The 23113-nt window shown below is 44.5% G+C and overlaps 1 protein-coding gene across 1 annotated transcript in view; it reads right to left on the reverse strand.

Annotated features, from left to right (window-relative positions):
* Positions 1-15119: 15119 nt before the first annotated feature.
* MAPK12 (mitogen-activated protein kinase 12) overlaps positions 15120-23113 on the reverse strand; it is a 249362-nt gene continuing 241368 nt past the window's right edge. Inside the window, exons 10-12 of the mRNA XM_063927154.1 lie at positions 17734-17812; positions 16263-16436; positions 15120-15581 (exon numbers count right to left, since the gene is read on the reverse strand). Coding sequence (XP_063783224.1) covers positions 15514-15581; positions 16263-16436; positions 17734-17812 — 321 coding nt within the window. The 3' untranslated portion in view covers positions 15120-15513. The remainder of the gene's footprint in view (positions 15582-16262; positions 16437-17733; positions 17813-23113) is intronic.

Here is a 23113-nt window from a genome sequence, read left to right on the forward strand (position 1 = left end):
GACTGCGTTTATCTACACTAAAGGTGCAGGTATCTGCTTTGTCACGACAGTGAGAGCATCCACCGCCACTGCCTTTGGATCTCTTGTTCTGGACACATACTGTAACGTCTGGTGATTGTGTCGAGACGCCATCAGGTCCACCTGAGGATAACCCCATCTCTGAACCAACATGTGAAACACTTCTGGATTTAATGCCCATTCGCCTGGAAGAAAATCCCGACGACTGAGATAATCCGCTTCCCAGTTGTCCACTCCCGGAATGAACACTGCCGACAATATCACCTGGTGGCATTCCGCCCAATTGAGGATACGAGCTACTTCCCGCATTGCCATGCGGCTTCTTGTTCCTCCTTGTTTGTTGATGTATGCGACCGCCGTCGCATTGTCCGACTGCACTTGGACAGGCTGAGAGCGAAGCATGTGCACTGCTTGTCGTAGCGCATTGTAAATTGGTGGATTCTCCCATGTACACGTTACCGAGTCTGGAAACGGATAACTAGACTTAAATCTGCGAGGTATAGAAAACCGTTTATCTGGATTCTGTCGTGTTTCTACTAACATCTGATTAAGAGATTCCGACACAGGAAAACTTATTGGCGTTTTTCGTCGTTTCGTAAATACGACCTGATCATTTGTGAGAGGCTCTTCAGTTTCAGGAAACTTCAGAGACTGACGTACCGCTCTGATGAGATCATCAATGCCGGAACTGTTAAAATCCTCGCCATCTGACTCCACTTCGCCCTCCTCACCCTCATCTTGTTCCGTGAGGTCTGGCATGGAATCGTCAGAATGCAACATAGCAGAAACTGGAAAATCATAAGACATATGAAATTTATCCCGTTTACCCAAAATGGATTTGGACCTTACGCAAGGCTGAGACGCCTCCGGTAGTTCTGGCGGTCTCACCCTAGACTCAGATCTTGCCGTTTCCCGCTCCTGACGAGCGGCGGTCAATTCTGATTGTAACCTATCCAGTACATTTACTAACATTCCCCACGGAGGGTCCGGTGAGGACAGTGGTTGTAACACTGGAGCAGAAATGGTATTCTGAACCGAATTCACAAAACATACTGTACATGTGGTAGATCCATCCGGTAACACACTGTTACAGACTTAAACAGACACTTGCACGACTCAGTAAAATAGTAGTAAGGTGTCTCTGTATATATATCTGGACAAGTGCAGTACACGTGGCCAGTACTATGAAATGTGATCCCAAATTCCCACTAACACCCCTGCGCCTCCGGTGGAGTAGAGATGTAGTACTGGAACGTTCTGGAATCACAGCAGGAAGACACAGGAAGCATGTTAAAATGGCTGCCATGCTTATACATATAATCACAGTGCATTTCATACTGATCTTATAAACAGTCTCCCTGCCAGCATAAACATCATTATATATCTATAAAAATGTGTGCTATACTACCAACAGCCTGATGCTGCTGCTGTCCCTTCTCCCCCCCCCTCGCATCTGCTCATAGCGTGCAGTGCGGTCCGGGCATCGGGCACCCCTGCGCCGGGACCTGGAAGACTGGGAGCGCGTGTTAGCGCTATGTACCGGCCCGCAGCTGATACAAGCGGCGGGCGGAGCATCGGGAGAAGCGGCGGCCGGTTCAGAGACGCGGGGAGCGTTGAACGGCTATGTTACCCGGCGGCCGGAGCCGCTGCGGCGAGCGGCCGTCAGACGAAAGAAAACCAGCGACTTCCCCACACGTCGGGGCGGCAGCGGAAGCTGACCGCCCCGTTCTCCCCCCTCACATACCTGCAATTGTTGTCTGTGATGAGGCTCCGACGGGGCTTCTTAGTAAGCGCCGGCCAGCCTGCAGGATGTGTATGTGTGGCTGTGAGGGAGCTCTTTCAGAGAGGCCCGACACGCCCCTGCTGCTATCAGCAGCTGCACTATCCCTGACCCTGCCTTTTGGAAGGGGGAAAGGGATGTATAAAAATAGAGAAATATAAAAATAAAAATATTCAAAGTAATTGTGACCTGAGCCACAGAGCTGTTACTACTTCGAGCACAGAAAAAACACTGAGAGGTACTCGGGGATATGGAGGGGTGGAGTGTTCTAAATTTAAATATTCAGTGCTGTTCCTACGGAAGCCCGTCCATATCCCAAGAGTACTCCAGTGACCCCTAGTGGATGATAAAGAAAAATGCTCTCATTAAATTTGGGGTACATGAAAATGGGTATAAGTATACATTTGGGTCATTTTAGGGTACTTTAAAAAAAAGTGGAAAAAGACCGATTACTCCTATCTGCAAGCCTAAAAACATCTGTCCCACTCATAAAGCACCCCAATATACCTGTCCCATACCTTGAACCCCAATTTCCATAACTTTGAACTTTTTCACCCCAAAAATGACATGTCATTATTGGCCAATTAAAAATAATTAAACTTCAACGTGCCTAATTAGTCATTAAGGGGGGTGTCCCAGGAGTTCTGGACCATATCCAAACATTTTTACCTTAAAATAGTGACTTTTTCCAACTTTTCACCTGCTTCAGAGTAGGTGAAGTGAAATTAGTGAAAAAAATGATCACTGATAAATTTTCCCAGAAAATTGAATAGGCTGTAATTGCGTTTCGTGGGAAAAGTCAGTTTTTTTGCGCGAAAACCGGACTTTTCACGTGAAAAGTTCGTTATCGCTGCTAATTGAATATACCCCATAGTGTGGTAATGAATGGCAAGCATATGAGCAGTACGGATGGGCAGTATGGATGGTGTAATGGTTAGCATTACTGCCTGACAGCACTGAGGTCATGGGTTCAATTCCCATCATGGTCCTAACTGTGTGGAGTTTGTATATTCTCCCCGTACTTGCGTGGGTTTCCTCCGGGTACTCCGGTTTCCTCCAACAATCCAAAAATATACTGGTAGGTTAATTGGCTCCCATCGAAATTAACCCTAATGTGAATGTGTGTGCGTGTACATGTGATAGGGAATATAGATTGTAAGCTCCACTGGGGCAGGGACTGATGTGGACTGATGTGAATGGCCAAATATTCTCTATAAAGCACTGCGGAATAGGTGTGCACTTTATAAATAACTGGTAATAAATAAATATGAATAGAGTGACTGTATGTCAACAGGGACTTCTGGGAAGTGTGGGTGCATGAGGGCCACTGTTGCACTGTATGTACAGTCATCACCTGTCCATACTAGTTGTGCCACATAGGATCACTCCATTCTGCATCTGTCCAAAAAGGCCACATAGGTATATAGTTATATACATCCTCCCTCCCATATGGACACAGATATCAATTTCCAAATATTCCACTTTTAAGTAGTCTGTATATATTTAAAATGAAAGCTCTGGGGACCAGGGAGCTCTCCCCCTTCTTGCCTCAACATATGTTTTGCCTTTCAAGATAACTGGAAAAATCGGAATTTGGAAACACTGATTTTACATTACATCAATTTCAGTCTTTTCAAATGTTTTAACATTTTAGTTTTAATTATAGATCTTATCCTCTGGACACGTAGCTATTGAAGCTCTTAGGAAAATAGGCATAATATACTTGGTTTGTAGATATATAAAACTTTGCCATTTTGGCTTTTAATGAAATTCTTTTTCCCTCTCACTATATAAAGCCTAAAATAGGCTTTCAAAGAAAACAGAGTACTTTTTTTTATAGAATAGAAAAAAGTATTGAACATCTTACTGGTATCAAAGAACTTGTAATTAAAACACAATCAGCCTGTCAGACCTCACTAGACTTAACTTGTAAATTGTGCAATGCACTTTGAATATATATAAGACCTTGCAAATCGTTTAACTCCTTGCCATGACACACTTATTTAACAACAGCTGTTATAATGTGTACCAGCCAAGGGACTTATATTTTATACTGAATATTACTGTATATAATAAAAGCTTTCAAAAATATTATAAGGGTCAAACTACGTTTTTTAAACTTTAGAAAAGCAAATTTCATCATGCTGAAACAAGTGCCAAAGGTCACTGATTTGTAAATTCTGTAAAATGGTAAGAATATGGCTGAAATGTGGGATGCTTTTAAAATGGGCAACAAATGCAGGAGTATTAAATTAAAACCTGTGTGGCTTAATAAAAAGGTTAAGGAAGAAATGGATAAAAAGAGTAGTGCTTTCAACGCATTTAAATCCGAAGGGAAGACGGGGTCATTCCAGTACTACAAGGAATGGAACAAAACAAAAACAAAAAAACGTAAAAAAGAAATCAGAGCAGCTAAACAAACCCTAAAAAGTTTAAGTATATAAGCGGCAAAAGCTTAAATAAGGAAAATAAAGGACCATTAAAGAGCAAGTTGGGTGTCTTGAAAAATTATGACAAAGATGAAGCAGATTAATTGAACAATTTTTCTTTCTTTCGTGTTTACTAGAGAGGACCAGTTTTTTTTTTTTTTGGGGGGGGGGGGGCTTTGGAGTAGTGCATAACAATAGCTGTAGTAACGTCCTGTTGACAAGTACTTGGTTAAATGAGGAAGGAATCCGGGAGAGACTAAGTAAAATTAAGATAAATAAATCTCCAGGTCCGGATGGACTTCACCCAAGGGTGCTTATGGAGCTTAACTCAGAACTAGCAAGGCCTTTATATTAGATTTTCTATGCTTCAGGCATGATACTAAAGAAGACTGGCGAATAGCAGAGGTAGTCCCAATAATTCAAAAGGGAATTAAATCTAATCCCGGTTACTATAGACCAGTAAATTTGACATCTATAGTGGGGAAGTTACTGGAAGGTATAATAAGGGGATGCAGTCAGTTTACCTCCAATCAAAATCCCGACGTTCAAAATCCCGACACCAATTGACCGATGGTCAAAATCCCGACAAGGTCAAAATCCCGACATGGACAAAATACCGACATTTAAAATGCCGACAAGGTCAAAATACCGACATGTAAAATGCCGACAGGTCAAAATACCGACATGAGTTTTTCATGATTTTTTTCATTGAAACCGACTTGTTCATACTTTACCATCCCAGTGGACCTGGAGGGGGAACATAATAGTGTGCCGAAAGCATGGCGAGCGCAGTGAGCCATGCGAGGGGACGCGGTACACTTTATATGGTGTCCATGTTGACTTACACACAAAAAACAACAAGAAAACATGTGTCTGTATTTTGACCTGTCGGCATTTTACATGTCGGTATTTTGACCTTGTCGGGATTGTGACCGTGTCGGGATTTTGACCATCGGTCAATTGGTGTCGGTATTTTAAACGTCGGGATTTTGATTGGAGGTATTTCATACCGATCCCATAATAAGGGATAGCATTCAAGAATACTTGGAAACCTCCAAGGTTATTAATAGGAACCATGGTTTTGTGAGGGACAGGTCATGTCAAACTAACTTAACTAGCTTCTAAGAGAAAGTGAGCGAAAATATTGATCAAGGAAAGGCAGTGGATGTGGTCTAATTAGACACAGTGCCACACATGAGACAAATTAAGAGCTTGGTTTAGGAAACAATATATGTACTTGGGTAAGAAATTGACTGGATAACAGGGAACAGCGAGTGGTGGTTAATGGGAGGTATTCCGACTGGGCCCCAGTACTCAGTGGAATTCCGCAACTCAACTGGAGTCCGTACTCAGGCCACTACTGTTTAACATGTTATTAATGACCTAGGTGTAGGTCTGGAAAGCACAGTGTCAGGTTTTGCAGATGATACTAAACTGTGTAGAATTAATTCATACAAGGATGTTGAGTCTCTACAGAACAACCTATTTAAATTGGAAGTTTGGGCAGATAATTGGAGATTAAGGTTCAATATAGAAAAATGTAAAGATATGCACTTTGGGACTAAAAACAATCATGCAACCTATAAACTAAATGGTAAAAATGTAGGGAAACCAGTAGTTGAAAAAGGGTTGGGGGTGCTCATTGATAATAGACTTAGTAGCAGTACCCAATGTCATAGTGCAGCATCAAAAGCAAATAAAGTGATAGCATGCATAAAGCGGGGAATTGAGTCAAGGGATGAGATTGTAATCCTGCCATTGTACAATCATTGGTACGGCCGCACCTTGAATATTGTGTTCAGTTCTGGGCACTGCTCCACAAAAAAGACATCTTGAAACTTGAAAGGGTACAGAGGCGAGCCACCAAATTGATTAAGGGGTTAGAGGCATTAGATTATGAGTAAAGGTTTACTAGGTTAGATATGTTCACACTAGAAAAGAGACGTCTAAGAGGAGAGATTACTAATATTTACAAATATATAAAAGGGACAATACAAGGATCTATCAGGAGATTTGTTTATTGAAAAATCTCTACACAGGACACGTGGACACCATCTGAGGTTAGAGGAGAGAACATTTCATTTCTAACGAAGGAAAGGGATCTTCACAGTATGGCAGTAAGGATTTGGAATTCACTGCCTGAGACGGTAGTAGTGGTAGACTCAATCGATATGTTTAAAAATGGATTCAATTCCTAACTGAAAGAAATATCCAAGGATATAGCATTAAAAGTGAGTGCATTTGAGAAAAAATAAGAATTTACTTACCGATAATTCTATTTCTCATAGTCCGTAGTGGATGCTGGGGACTCCGAAAGGACCATGGGGAATAGCGGCTCCGCAGGAGACTGGGCACAAAGAAAAAGCTTTAGGACTAGCTGGTGTGCACTGGCTCCTCCCCCTAAGACCCTCCTCCAAGCCTCAGTTAGGATACTGTGCCCGGACGAGCGTACACAATAAGGAAGGATTTTGAATCCCGGGTAAGACTCATACCAGCCACACCAATCACACCGTACAACTTGTGATCTGAACCCAGTTAACAGCATGATAACAGAAGGAGCCTCTGAAAAGATGGCTCACAACAACAATAACCCGATTTTTGTAACAATAACTATGTACAAGTAATGCAGACAATCCGCACTTGGGATGGGCGCACAGCATCCACTACGGACTATGAGAAATAGAATTATCGGTAAGTAAATTCTTATTTTCTCTAACGTCCTAGTGGATGCTGGGGACTCCGAAAGGACCATGGGGATTATACCAAAGCTCCCAAACGGGCGGGAGAGTGCGTATGACTCTGCAGCACCGAATGAGAGAACTCCAGGTCCTCCTCAGCCAGGGTATCAAATTTGTAGAATTTAGCAAACGTGTTTGCCCCTGACCAAGTAGCTGCTCGGCAAAGTTGTAAAGCCGAGACCCCTCGGGCAGCCGCCCAAGATGAGCCCACTTTCCGTGTGGAATGGGCTTTTACAGATTTTGGCTGTGGCAGGCCTGCCACAGAATGTGCAAGCTGAATTGTACTACAAATCCAACGAGCAATCGTCTGCTTAGAAGCAGGAGCACCCAGCTTGTTGGGTGCATACAGGATAAACAGCGAATCAGATTTCCCGACTCCAGCCGTCCTGGAAACATATATTTTCAGGGCCCTGACTACGTCCAGCAACTTGGAATCCTCCAAGTCCCTAGTAGCCGCAGGCACCACAATAGGCTGGTTTAAGTGAAATGCTGAAACCACCTTAGGGAGAAATTGAGGACGAGTCCTCAATTCTGCCCTGTCCGTATGAAAAATTAGGTAAGGGCTTTTATAGGATAAAGCCGCCAATTCTGAGACACGCCTGGCTGAAGCCAGGGCTAACAGCATTACCACTTTCCATGTGAGATATTTTAAGTCCACAGTGGTGAGTGGTTCAAACCAATGTGATTTTAGGAATCCCAAAACTACATTGAGATCCCAAGGTGCCACTGGAGGCACAAAAGGAGGCTGTATATGCAGTACTCCCTTGACAAACGTCTGAACTTCAGGAACAGAAGCCAGTTCTTTTTGGAAGAATATTGACAGGGCCGAAATTTGAACCTTAATGGACCCTAATTTGAGGCCCATAGACAGTCCTGTTTGCAGGAAATGCAGGAAACGACCCAGTTGAAATTCCTCTGTAGGGGCCTTCCTGGCCTCGCACCACGCAACATATTTACGCCAAATACGGTGATAATGTTGTATGGTTACATCCTTCCTGGCTTTGATCAGGGTAGGGATGACTTCATCCGGAATGCCTTTTTCCTTCAGGATCCGGCGTTCAACCGCCATGCCGTCAAACGCAGCCGCGGTAAGTCTTGGAACAGACATGGTCCCTGCTGGAGCAGGTCCTTTCTTAGAGGTAGAGCATCTCTTGAAATTCCGGGTACCAAGTCCTTCTTGGCCAATCCGGAGCCACGAGTATAGTCTTTACTCCTCTCCTTCTTATGATTCTCAGTACTTTTGGTATGAGAGGAAGAGGAGGGAACACATACACTGACTGGTACACCCACGGTGTTACCAGAGCGTCCACAGCTATTGCCTGAGGGTCCCTTGACCTGGCGCAATATCTGTCCAGTTTTTTGTTGAGGCGGGACGCCATCATGTCCACCTTTGGTTTTTCCCAACGGTTCACAATCATGTGGAAGACTTCTGGGTGAAGTCCCCACTCCCCCGGGTGAAGATCGTGTCTGCTGAGGAAGTCTGCTTCCCAGTTGTCCACTCCCGGAATGAACACTGCTGACAGTGCTATCACATGATTCTCCGCCCAGCGAAGAATCCTTGTCACTTCCATCATTGCCCTCCTGCTTCTTGTGCCGCCCTGTCTGTTTACGTGGGCGACTGCCGTGATGTTGTCCGACTGGATCAACACCGGCTGACCCTGAAGCAGAGGTCTTGCCTGACTTAGGGCATTGTAAATGGCCCTTAGTTCCAGGATATTTATGTGAAGTGACGTTTCCATGCTTGACCACAAGCCCTGGAAATTTCTTCCCTGTGTGACTGCTCCCCAGCCTCTCAGGCTGGCATCCGTGGTCACCAGGACCCAATCCTGAATGCCGAATCTGCGGCCCTCTAGGAGATGAGCACTCTGTAACCACCACAGGAGAGACACCCTTGTCCTTGGAGACAGGGTTATCCGCTGATGCATTTGAAGATGCGATCCGGACCATTTTTCCAGCAGATCCCACTGAAAAGTTCTTGCGTGTAATCTGCCGAATGGAATCGCTTCGTAAGAAGCCACCATCTTTCCCAGGACCCTTGTGCATTGATGTACTGACACTTGGCCTGGTCTTAGGAGGTTCCTGACTAGGTCGGATAACTCCTTGGCTTTCTCCTCCGGGAGAAACACCTTTTTCTGTACTGTGTCCAGAATCATCCCTAGGAACAGCAGACGTGTCGTCGGAATCAGCTGCGATTTTGGAATATTTAGAATCCATCCGTGCTGTCGTAGTACTACTTGAGATAGTGCTACTCCGACCTCTAACTGTTCTCTGGACCTTGCCCTTATCAGGAGATCGTCCAAGTAAGGGATAATTAAGACGCCTTTTCTTCGAAGAAGAATCATCATTTCGGCCATTACCTTGGTAAAGACCCGGGGTGCCGTGGACAATCCAAACGGCAGCGTCTGAAACTGATAGTGACAGTTCTGTACCACAAACCTGAGGTACCCTTGGTGAGAAGGGCAAATTGGGACATGGAGGTAAGCATCCTTGATGTCCAGAGACACCATATAGTCCCCTTCTTCCAGGTTCGCTATCACTGCTCTGAGTGACTCCATCTTGAACTTGAACCTTTTTATGTAAGTGTTCAAGGATTTCAGATTTAAAATGGGTCTCACCGAGCCGTCCGGCTTCGGTACCACAAACAGCGTGGAATAATACCCCTTTCCCTGTTGTAGGAGGGGTACCTTGATTATCACCTGCTGGGAATACAGCTTGTGAATGGCTTCCAATACCGCCTCCCTGTCGGGGGGAGACGTTGGTAAAGCAGACTTCAGGAACCGGCGAGGGGGAGACGTCTCGAATTCCAATTTGTACCCCTGAGATACTACCTGCAGGATCCAGGGGTCCACTTGCGAGTGAGCCCACTGCGCGCTGAAATTCTTGAGACGGGCCCCCACCGTGCCTGAGTCCGCTTGTAAGGCCCCAGCGTCATGCTGAGGACTTGGCAGAAGCGGGGGAGGGCTTCTGTTCGTGGGAAGAGGCTGTCTGCTGCAGTCTTTTTCCCCTTCCTCTGCCCCGGGGCAGATATGAGTGGCCTTTTGCCCGCTTGCCCTTATGGGGACGAAAGGACTGAGCCTGAAAAGACGGTATCTTTTTCTGCTGCGAGGTGACTTGGGGTAAAAAGGTGGATTTTCCAGCCGTTGCCGTGGCCACCAGGTCCGATAGACCGACCCCAAATAACTCCACCCCTTTATACGGCAATACTTCCATATGCCGTTTGGAATCCGCATCCCCTGACCACTGTCGCGTCCATAATCCTCTTCTGGCAGAAATGGACATCGCACTTACTCTTGATGCCAGAGTGCAAATATCCCTCTGTGCATCTCGCATATATAGAAATGCATCCTTTAAATGCTCTATAGTCAATAATATATTGTCCCTGTCCAGGGTATCAATATTTTCAGTCAGGGAATCCGACCAAGCCACCCCAGCACTGCACATCCAGGCTGAGGCGATTGCTGGTCGCAGTATAATACCAGTATGTGTGTATATACTTTTAAGGATATTTTCCAGCTTCCTATCAGCTGGTTCCTTGAGGGCGGCCGTATCAGGAGACGGTAACGCCACTTGTTTTGATAAGCGTGTGAGCGCCTTATCTACGCTAGGGGGTGTTTCCCAACGCGCCCTAACCTCTGGCGGGAAAGGGTATAATGCCAATAATTTTTTAGAAATTAGCAGTTTTTTATCGGGGGAAACCCACGCTTCATCACACACCTCATTTAATTCATCTGATTCAGGAAAAACTACGGGTAGTTTTTTCACACCCCACATAATACCCTTTTTTGTGGTACTTGTAGTATCAGAAATGTTCAAAACCTCCTTCATTGCCGTGATCATGTAACGTGTGGCCCTACTGGAAAATACGTTTGTTTCCTCACCGTCGACACTGGAGTCAGTGTCCGTGTCTGTATCGACCTGAGGTAACGGGCGTTTTATAGCCCCTGACGGTGTTTGAGACGCCTGTACAGGTATTAACTGATTTGCCGGCTGTCTCATGTCGTCAACAGTCTTTTGTAAAGTGCCGACACTATCACGTAATTCTTTCCATAAGACCATCCAGTCAGGTGTCGACTCCCTAGGGGGTGACATCACTAACACAGGCAATTGCTCCGCCTCCACACCATTTTCCTCTTCATACATGTCGACACAGCGTACCGACACAGCACACACACAGGGAATGCTCTGACAGAGGACAGGACCCCACTAGCCCTTTGGGGAGACAGAGGGAGAGTTTGCCAGCACACACCAGAGCGCTATATATATACAGGGATAACCTTATATAAGTGTTTTTCCCTAATATAGCTGCTGTATATATTAATATGCCAATTTAGTGCCCCCCCTCTCTTGTTTTACCCTGTTTCTGTAGTGCAGGACTGCAGTGGAGAGTCAGGGAGCCTTCCTCCAACGGAGCTGTGAGGAAAAAATGGCGCTTGTGTGCTGAGGAGATAGGCTCCGCCCCTTTTTCGGCGGCCTTTCTCCCGCTTTTTTGTGGAAAACTGGCAGGGGTTAAATACATCCATATAGCCCAGGAGCTATATGTGATGTATTTTTAGCCATTTAAGGTATTTTCATTGCGTCCCAGGGCGCCCCCCCCCCAGCGCCCTGCACCCTCAGTGACCGGAGTGTGAAGTGTGCTGAGAGCAATGGCGCACAGCTGCGGTGCTGTGCGCTACCTTATTGAAGACAGGACGTCTTCTGCCGCCGATTTTCCGGACCTCTTCACTCTTCTGGCTCTGTAAGGGGGCCGGCGGCGCGGCTCCGGGACCCATCCATGGCTGGGCCTGTGATCGTCCCTCTGGAGCTAATGTCCAGTAGTCTAAGAAGCCCAATCCACTCTGCACGCAGGTGAGTTCGCTTCTTCTCCCCTTAGTCCCTCGATGCAGTGAGCCTGTTGCCAGCAGGTCTCACTGAAAATAAAAAAACCTATTTAAACTTTTACTCTAAGCAGCTCAGGAGAGCCACCTAGATTGCACCCTTCTCGTTCGGGCACAAAATCTTAACTGAGGCTTGGAGGAGGGTCATAGGGGGAGGAGCCAGTGCACACCAGCTAGTCCTAAAGCTTTTACTTTGTGCCCAGTCTCCTGCGGAGCCGCTATTCCCCATGGTCCTTTCGGAGTCCCCAGCATCCACTAGGACGTTAGAGAAAGCATTATTTATAGTGTAAGACTTATTAACTTAACATCTGGCTCAGTATAGTTAAAATAGTGTTAAATACAGATTAGTGTAGGAATTATAAAAAAGGTTTAACTAGATGGACATTTTGTCTTTTTTCAACCGCAATAACTACAGTATGTTACTGCTACAGCAAGCTATTTATGGGTACACGTAAGTGGTGCAAGTGGATTTTATTTTATCCTGAAACTTTGGGCATGGCCTAATGTCACAAGGGGTGTGGCCACACTACCTGTCACTTGTGGCCCGGGGTCTGTCTCACTGCTGAGCGCTGTGACTTGCTTGGCGGCACAGCTAGTGGCGCCGGTAGAAAGGTGGCAGGTAGCATGTCGTACTACCGCACCAGCCCTTACCACTTAACTTGCACCACTGCCATATATACAAAGTGCAACATCTTACCCATTTTATAATATGCCCATACACATTCGCTTATTCAGCGTTGGTAGCAAAGCACAGATATGCATCATGGTAAAACTATGCTGCAATGCAGATTGGGCAAATGTAAAATGTGCAGAGAGTTAGATTTGGGTAGGGAGAGTCCTATAAATTGCCATGTAAAAATAAAGCAGTCCAGTATTTATGGGCTACATGAAAAAGCAGTAATTATTATACTTGTTTTCCTCTGAACGCTGAGCAAGCACCATTGTATTCATAAAAAGAATAATATAAGCCAATATGCACAATATCTCAAAGTATCGGCACACTACAGAACTATCTAGCATATTTATGAAATACTGATAACAAGGGCCTGATTTGGGGGGGTGTCTATTGGCGGCTACTTTATGCAAATGCTGTTACAAAGTTCCTTCCTGGTGTACAGCCGGGTGTCAGATTGTGCAAGGACTGAGATGCCCACTGTCAGCGTCCGCAGTGCTGAAATACTGAGTGGTGCGGACACACCATCAAAACTTGCATCAGCCCTATGACAGGTGCAGTTTCTTCATCTTTGTGTAGCCTCCTGTGTGAGCAGTGCAGCGCATGTGTACACAACCACTTTCCAAGACACTCCCAGAACACGCCTATAAGACAAGTCATGTGCTTAGCCACCTCCATATCACCGCCCAGAAATGCCCATTACTTTTCCAAGACAGTTCTGATGCCATAACATCATGATTGCACTCTATGTACAGTACAAAGTTTTAGAGATTTTGCACACGAGCAGTAGCAAACCATTGCTCAACTATGTGAACATTGGCATTGCGTGTGCCCAAAAACCAAACCATGGGATCCAGCACAGTCTGCTAGGGTTTGTTCTATTTACTTAATGAAAAGTCAATATTTGGTAAATTTAGCCCTTTCTTCCTAAAACCACAACGTTCAAGGTCTGATAATATATTTCAGAAACACAAAACTGCCCTTATAAAAGAGCCCAGTGCTGCAAAGGCTGTTGGGAGATGCCATTTGGGTATGTGACTGCAGTGGTAAATATTTAATTTAAAACACAAAAGGGGTATCCAATTAGAAGTGATCTGTTTTCAGCCGATAAAAACAGCCAGCTATCGCGACTTTTGACCGATGGTCATTATTGCAGTATCCAGATAGGGGCCGTTACTATTGTCTGAAAATGGACCAGCGATCGTGCGATAACACATTGGATCCGGGATAAGTCCCCGACTGCATGTGTTATCACGGCTCCGGCAGGCCACTTATCACAGATTAAGGCACCCGACGCATAATTCCTGAGTGCCGGCATCGGGAGGAGGAGCGTGCCACATCAGGGCTAATTGGATAGCCCCTGGCTGCTAATAGGTTACCCTCCAAAATGCTAACCTGATTTTAGCATACAAGCTAATTTGCACAATGATCTGGTAGCAGTAAATGGCAAAGTGCAATACTAACACTCGAATGATTATAAAGTGCAATACTAACACTCGAATGATTATATATATATATATATATATATATATATATACACACATACACACACATATATATATATAGATAAACGATGTTGGTGGCACTCAGAAGAAAATGACAGACGACAACCAACCTGGTTCCAGTCAACGTTTCGGGGACTGCTCCCCTTTATCAAGACACAACCAGTACCAATGACCACCAAACACTAATCGCACCATTGCCCGCGCCCCCCCGGACGCCCGGTGATGACATCACACACACACCATCACCGGGCGTCCGGGGGGGCGCGGGCAATGGCGCGATTGGTGTTTGGTGAGTCACTGTAATGTATTTATTCAGGTTGTTTTCATTGGTACTGGTTGTGTCTTGATAAAGGGGAGCAGTCCCCGAAACATTGACTGGAACCAGGTTGGTTGTCGTCTGTCATTTTCTTCTGAGTGCCACCAACATCGTTTATCTACATGCTCCATGGAGAGGTTGTGCACCAGACCAATACACTGTCTACAAGCGTGAGTGCCGGACATTTGTTTCTTTTATATATATATATATATATATATATATTTTATACAAACATATAATGAAATTCTCACCACGTCATACACAGTAATATCGTGTTCGTCTTGATAACAAGTACAGCATTATATTGGTACTAAACTACTTCCCGCTAATGCCATATTCCCTTTTATCCATAAATAGCCTGTTTCATCAATGAGCAGCTTTCTCTTAATAATCCAGAGTTAAAATGTTCTCGGAGAGGGAGGAACAGAACAGTAATTGGTCTTTTTGGAACAGTGCAATGCTAGTTCTCTGGTGATTAAATGATTACTGTACTGACCTGGGATTACTCCTCTGCACCTGCTGCTGTGTATTTAGTGCTGAGCTCAATAAAGGAAGGAAGCACCATGGGGTGTGTCAAGTGGGTAGATGGAAATTAAACAGATTCTGATTATCCACTTAGAATGACAGGCTAACAGGGGCTCTCGCACCATGGCACATTTCCTGCACATTTGTGTGTGTATTTTTTAACCATGTGGGCATTACACATGCTTCCTACTGGTACTAGGACTACATACCACATACTTATAATTACTATGAAAAAGCTGTCCAGTAGACAAAATGCAAGCATTTTCTTAAAAGGTTTATTTTTCTGAATACTGCAGAGTGTATTGGAATGTTTCAGGGCTCCCCTGAATCTACATCTACAGAAGTACAGTGTACCAGCAATATCTCACTGCTACAGAAACAGGCCACATTGCTTATTAACACAGGAGGCTGGCAGAGCAAACGCAGTGCTACTAGTGTGCTCACAATACTCCTCTTTTATACAGTACACTCTGCAGGAAAACAGGCAGGACAGAAACCCCCACTTATAAGGAAGTACAAAAAGGCACTAGCTCCCCAATGGAATGAAACACAATGAGACAAATGATTCATAACACAGTACATCCAGTTATCCAGTATTCATAGTTCAGTTCTCATAATTTATATTCTATTTTTGTGTTGCAGTGTTAATAACAGGCTATACAGACGTTTCCTTTGACTCAGTCACCGGCGGATGAAATGTTGTCAGCTCCTTGTAAGTAAGACCTAGAGTGAGTAAAATAATCAAATATGTCATAAAGTCTATTACCTATGGACTGCTTTATCTGAAATAAAAAAATACAAATAAAATATGGCTACTGCATGTCACTAAAACAGTATAGTAATACCTCATTGCATTAATGGTTGGGGGTTTATATTGCACTGCAACCTAAAGAACTATTATGTGATGCCAGTGTGATACTTAAGCTAATGGTTACCAGGTGAGAATAAAAGCAATTGTATACGAATGCTTACAGAGGTGGTGGTTTCTGTAATCTTAATAAATATATGTAATAGAATTTTAGTTAGGCTCCTCTATGATCTAGTTATGACATACCGGGCTTAAGAGTATAGATACACTATACGGATATCATGTTCATCAGATATCTTATTTCAAGGTTGCCATTTATGTGCGTCTTTACGTGGATCTGATTGGCACGTAGCAGATCTGTACATAGAAACTAGATGAGCTTTTGAGTGTAAGCAGAACCAAAATGATACAATATCACTGCAATAGAGGGACACAAACAGCGGGATGTAATGCCGCCCGAGTCCGGCGGTCATGCGGGATGGCGGCTGAACTCTGACTTTTTTTTTTTAAAGGGGCAATCACTTACAAGGCCTGGCATTACATCCCACCGAAAGTATGCAATGGAAACTCAGAGCTATTTCCTCTATCGCACTTACATCTCCATTCTTCAAGGGGAAGGTCTAGATTGTCACATGAATCATCGTATGGATCGGCTTCCATCTCATCGTCAGAGTCATGGAACTGCTCAAAGTAAGGGTGACATAACGCATCAGTCGCTGTTATTCGCTTTTCTGCATCCAGCACCAGCATCTTTTCCAGGAGGCTGACAGCTAAGGCAAGACAGGAACCCAAACATTAACACTACATATCCCTTCCACCAAAGCAAGCTCATGATTTAGCTCTGTATTAAACCACGAGTGAAATGAAAACTAAGCATATCCACAGTATCATCTATAGTGTAACAGGAACATTTTGCTGACCAGTCTACTTTTAGAAGGCCACAGCAATCTTAAAGTGCATACACACTTGCAGAGAAAATGAGCGACGTCGCTCATTTTCACCCTTCCTGAGCAACGTCACTCATTTTCTCAGTAAGTGAGTATGCTGCCGCCGACCAGCGATGCACGACCCCGCTCGTCGTTAACGACCATCGCTGTCTGCCGTGCAGGCAGCTTAATCTAGACTGTCGTCCAAAAGCTACATGCGCAGCCCGGCCGCTGCATGACGTTACTGAGCGATATGAACGTCATATCGCTCAGTGTGTACGCCCGGCCGCCTACTGCATGGCCCGGGAGGGGGAAACACTCGCCTAGTGTGTACCCACCTTTACAGTAACTAATCTGGATGTTGCATTTATGTATCATTTTAGAGCAGGGTTTCTAAGCATCAGCTCCCAGGCACCCACAACAGATCATGTTTTGACGATTTGATTGATCAGCACAGATTAACCTAATTTACATTTTGTTAAATTTGACCATCTATTCCAATGCATATTGATCCTTAAAACAAGATCTGATGAAATATTTGAAGTCAGTGGATGAATATTATCAGTGCATGTATATTATATAATCATGTATTTGCTTGGAAGTCCAAATAGTTTAGATCACCCATTAAATCGCATAAAAGGAAGCGGACATTACTCATTCATAGCAAATGACTTGCATTAACAGATCAACAGTTCTGCTAGCAGCAATACACACTACACTACGCTACACTGGTAAAAGGAGATCAGTTTAAAGTACATCTCCCACCATAATATACAGATTTCTGTCTATAATCAATATAATCTTTATATTATACTTAGTAAAATAATACACTTTATGACACTTCATTGTGGAAGAAACTAAACAGTAAAAAAATTGTAGATCTTCTGAGTCAAATAAAAATATAAATTGTACCAAATTTCACATGAATAAATGCTTCCTATGTAGTGTTTTAAGCATATATTCATGCACACCTATCTATATATCTATCTAAATAAATGTATTTATTTTGGACTTGCCCAGTAGTATTTACCAGAAATCAGCTACAGCATAATTCTCTTACTATACAATTGTCATATATACAATAATATTTCAAATGCATTTAAAAAAAAAAGAAGAAAAGATTCACAACAAACATTATTACCAAGAGGGTTTGCATATCTCAGTAATAATCCAAAGTCTTTCTTCTGCACCTTTGGGAGACTCTTGATGTAATTTTTTGCCTAGAACATAATAAGCATTTAAAGATTAAAGTAATTTTGTTGCTTGAGACAATTTTCTGTTTCTAACTGTACTAGTTTCTCATATTATGTAATAAAGGCCACAGCATTGCTGAAAATTAGAATGGAAATATATATCTATATACACGGTCGAGTCACATTGTTATGACCACCAGCTAATAGACAGAGTACCCGCTTTGGAGCCCCATATGCAGCAGGGCTCGCTGAACTGTAATTTTGGTCACGTCTGGTAGCGCCCAGGTTCATAGTGTGTCAGTCTCCCCTCACGCACCTTCATAGCCAACAATCACCTCTCACATCAATGGCATGTGGTGCTCCAAAGTTTCCATGTCAGTTATTTGCAATGGTGCCTTTTGTCCAGTCACGATACACCTTTACCACAGCAGCAGGCGAAGAGATCACAAACTGCACGGTTTCAGAAATACTGCCACCCCTGGCCTGACAGCCGATAATCATCCCTTTTTGTAGCTCCGATAAATCACTCCATTTACCCATGACAGCCACGAGTGATGTGTGTGCAGACTGCCTATCATACACCATATACCCAACCTACCAAACCAGCGCACATTTGACGTACTTAATGGGCTGCCCAATGCAGATGGTGGTTATAATAATGTGACTCGACCGTGTATATATACACGGTACTGTGCAAAAGTTTTAGGCAGATGTGGAAAAAATGCTGCAGAGTAAGAATACTTTCAAAAATAGAAGTGATAATAATTTATTTCGATCAATTAACAAAATGCAAAGTGAATGAACTGGAGAGAAATCTAAATCAAATCAATATTTAGTGTGACCACCCTTCAAAACAGAATCAGTTCTTCTAGGTACATTTGCACAGTTATTGAAGGAACTCGGCAGGGAGGTTGTTCCAAACATCTTGGAGAACTAACCACAGGTCTTCTGTGGATACAGGTTTGCTCAAATCCTTCTGTCTTCTTTGTGTACTCCCAGACAGACTCGGTGATGTTGAGATCAGGGCACTTTGGGGGTCATATTGTTATTATTATCATCATCATTTGTTTATATGGCGCCACAAGGGTTTCCCAGCGCCTAACAAGTACATAAATAAGCTAAACAGGAAAACCATGACTTACAGAACAAGACAATGTAGGAAAAATACATGGTATCTTTACATTGCTGCATCAGGGGACAGGACACTTAAATAATCCTCAGGGTGGCAGAAACTGAAGAGGGGAGATAAGGTCAGATGTAAATGGGAGAGGAATGGTTGAGGGCATTGTATGAGAGAGTGTGAGAAGCTTGAGTGAGATTAGGAATGGGAGCCAGTGTAGGGCTTGTAAAAAGAGGGGAGGTGGACAAAATCCGCTTTGAGAGGATAGCAGCATTGAGGATTGATTGGAATGGATAAAGGCTTTGTCAGGGAGGCCAGATAAGAGGAAATTACAGTAGTCCAATCTGGAGATGATCAGTGAGTTGATGAGAGTCTTCGCAGCATCCAGGAAGAGAAAGGGTCTGATCCTGGAAATTTGTTTGGGAGATGTTAATGGCATCTCAATGAGAGAGGTACTAAATGTGTGGTTTGAAGGACAGGGAGGAGTAAAGGATAACTCCAAGACAACAAACTTTAGGGCTAGAGGAGATAGTGGAGTCATGAGAGGAGACAAAGCAGGAGTGTTCGGAGAGGTAGGAGGAAAGTCAAGAGAGGGCAGTATCATGCAGATCAATGGAGTGAACGATTTTCAGGAGGAGAGGATGGTCCACGGTGTCAAAAGCAGCAGAGAGGTCAAGGAGAATAAGCAGAGAGTAGTGGCCCTTGGATTTGGCAGCATGGAGGTCACTGCAGACTTTCGCGAGGGCAGTTTCAGTGGAGTGGAGAGGATGGAAGCCAGACTGAAATGGGTCAAGCAGGGAGAAAGGCAGTAAGGTGTCCGTAGACAATATGCTTAAGGAGTTTGGAGGCAAAAGGGAGGAGAGAGATGGGTCAGTAGTTGGAGAGAGTATTAGGAGCAAGGGTAGGTTTTTTAAGAATAGGGGAAACAAGGGCATGCTTGAAGGCAGAAAGGACAGTACCTGATGAGAGGGAGAGGTGAGCAAGATGGGAACAGGCAGAAGGAGAAAGGTAGCAGTAGAGATGGAAGGGGTTAGGGTCAAGTGGGGAGTTGGTTGGAGGGGATGGGGGGGGGGGGGGGGGTAGTACCACATGAGGCCCATTACTTCATCTCGAGTTAAAGGGGAAAAATAAGTCAGGGTTGGCGAGATGGATGGGGTGGGATGGACAGGTCAAGGAGAGAGCAGGTTGCTGCTGCTGGCTTGTGATGCCCTGAAGTATGGAGTCAATTTTGAATGTGGAGGAGATGGCAAAGTCAAGGGCAGAGAGTGAAGAAGTGGGTTGAGGTAGGGTTGGACAGAGGAGAGAGTTGACAGTAGCAAAGAGATGCCGGGGTTTGAAGATTGGGAGGAGATTAGGTTCTTGAAGTAGGACTGTTTAGAGACAGAAAGGGCAGTACTGTAGGATTAAAACATACATTTGAAATGGAGGAAGTCCGCTTTAGAGCAAAATATCCTCCACTGATGCTCGGCGGTACGTGAATATTTTTGGAGATATCTGGCGAATTTGGAATACCAGGGTTGAGGAGTTGATCTTTGAGGGTGAATAGTGGTTGCTGGAGCAACAGAGTCAAGAGCAGAAGGGAGATCTTGTATAGGAAAGTGGTTTGTTCAGGACACGAGAGAGAGAGAGAATACGAGAAAGAAATGAGTCAAGCAGGGAGGATAGGGAAACTGTGCCGATGGCCTCAATGTTACGCTTAGTGATAGTAGCCTTAGGAGGTAGAAATGGTGAAGCAGAGAGGGAGCAGTTTAAATAGAGCAGGTGGTGGTCAGATCAAGTCCGATCAAGTGAGTTTCCATTCACATGGGAGAGTGAGGCGGTCCACTGGGAGAGACCAAGTGAAGATGTGAGGTTAAGGAATTTAGTGGCTGAGGATTCTGTGGGGATATCAATTGGGATGTTGAAATCACCCAATATAATGGAGGGAATGTCTGAAGAGAGGAAGTGAGTGAGCCAGGAAGCAAAGTAATCAAGGAATTTGCTGGAAATGCCAGGGGGACGGTAAATGACAGCTACTCAAAGGTGAACAGGTTGGAAGAGGCATATAGCATGTGGAGAATTTATGGGAAGGTTCTGGGGGTATGAGCTGGTAGGAGTAACTGGAGGAAAAAAGGACCTCAACACCACCACCACGTGGACATAGTTGGGACCAATTTGTTACAGACAGATCTGGCATTCCAGAGGGCACAGGAGAGAGGGAGATTGTGTTAGAGATGTGAATGAGATTATCAGGGTTGCGGTAGTGTTGAAGTGAGATTAACTGGAGGGCATGGATGATGAAAGAGTAGTGATTGTGAGGGTGCCAAAGCTAGAAAGGGAAACTGTAGGAGGTGGGTAGGGAGGGAGTTCAGTGTGATATGGATGGGGGTGTGGGGAGATGACAGGGAGATGAGGGAGGGAGCAGGGCTGAGTGGTGGGTAGTAGGACCATGGTGGGACAGAGGTAAATGAAAGTTAGGTAATAAGAAAGGAGGGGAAAGGAAATAGAGGGGTGGAGGGGAGACATCACTTCTAGTACTCTTTGTTCTTCCTCTTTACTCTGAATATAGTTCTTAATGACATTGGCTGTATGTTTGGCGTCATTGTCTTGCTGCAAAAATAAATTTCGAGCCAATCAGACACCTGATAAATGGATAAATACCTGCCTGTGTTTCTAAGCATTGAGAACACCATTAATGCTGAATAAAATCCCCAACTCCATTTGAAATGAACATTAAACTTGCAAGTAACCTCCACCATGCTTCACTATTGCCTGCAGACACTCATTGTACTGCTCTTCAGCAAACAAATTGCCTTCTGTCACAGCCAAATATTTCAAATTTTGGCTCATCAGTCCAGAGTACCTGCTGACATTTTTCTGCACTACCGTTCCTATGGTTTCATGCATATTTAGAATTTTGATGGCAGATAAGAACCACATCTACTCTGCCCATGTACATGCACACTAAAGCTCATTTTTGTTGGGAGCCAATTAACCTACCAGTATAATTTTGGATTGTCGGAGGAAACCGGAGTACCCGGAGGGAACTCACGCAAGTCCGGGGAGAATATCCAAACTCCACAAAGTTAGGGTCATGGTGGGAATTAAACCCATAACCTCAATGCTGTGAGGCAGCAATGCTGACCATTACACCATCCGTACTGCCCACAAAAAATAAGAATTTACTCACCGGTAATTCTATTTCTCGTAGTCCGTAGTGGATGCTGGGAACTCCGTAAGGACCATGGGGAATAGACGGGCTCCGCAGGAGACTGGGCACTCTAAAAAAAAGATTAGGTACTATCTGGTGTGCACTGGCTCCTCCCTCTATGCCCCTCCTCCAGACCTCAGTTAAGGAAACTGTGCCCGGAAGAGCTGACACAACAAGGAAAGGATTTGGAATCCAGGGTAAGACTCATACCCAAGACTCGTACCAATCACACCGTACAACTCGTGATAACCATACCCAGTTAACAGTATGAACAATAACTGAGCCTCAGTAACAGATGGCTCATAACAATAACCCTTTAGTTAAGCAATAACTATATACATGTATTGCAGAGAGTCCGCACTTGGGACGGGCGCCCAGCATCCACTACGGACTACGAGAAATAGAATTACCGGTGAGTAAATTCTTATTTTCTCTGACGTCCTAGTGGATGCTGGGAACTCCGTAAGGACCATGGGGATTATACCAAAGCTCCCAAACGGGCGAGAGAGTGCGGATGACTCTGCAGCACCGAATGAGCAAAGGCAAGGTCCTCCTCAGCCAGGGTATCAAACTTGTAGAACTTAGCAAATGTGTTTGAACCCGACCAAGTAGCAGCTCGGCAAAGTTGTAAAGCCGAGACCCCTCGGGCAGCCGCCCAAGAAGAGCCCACCTTCCTTGTGGAATGGGCTTTTACTGATTTAGGATGCAGCAATTCTGCCGCAGAATGAGCTTGCTGAATAGTGTTACAGATCCAGCGCGCAATAGTTTGCTTTGAAGCAGGAGCACCCAGCTTGTTGGGTGCATGCAGGATAAACAGCGAGTCAGGTTTTCCTGACTCCAGCCGTCCTGGCTACATAGATTTTCAAAGCCCTGACTACATCTAGTAACTTGGAGTCCTCCAAGTCCCGAGTAGCCGCAGGCACCACAATAGGTTGGTTCAAATGAAACGCTGATACCACCTTAGGGAGAAATTGGGGACGAGTCCTCAATTCTGCCCTGTCCATATGGAAGATCAGAT

Source organism: Pseudophryne corroboree, chromosome 6, assembly GCF_028390025.1.
Source record: "Pseudophryne corroboree isolate aPseCor3 chromosome 6, aPseCor3.hap2, whole genome shotgun sequence".
Lineage (NCBI taxonomy): Eukaryota > Metazoa > Chordata > Amphibia > Anura > Myobatrachidae > Pseudophryne > Pseudophryne corroboree.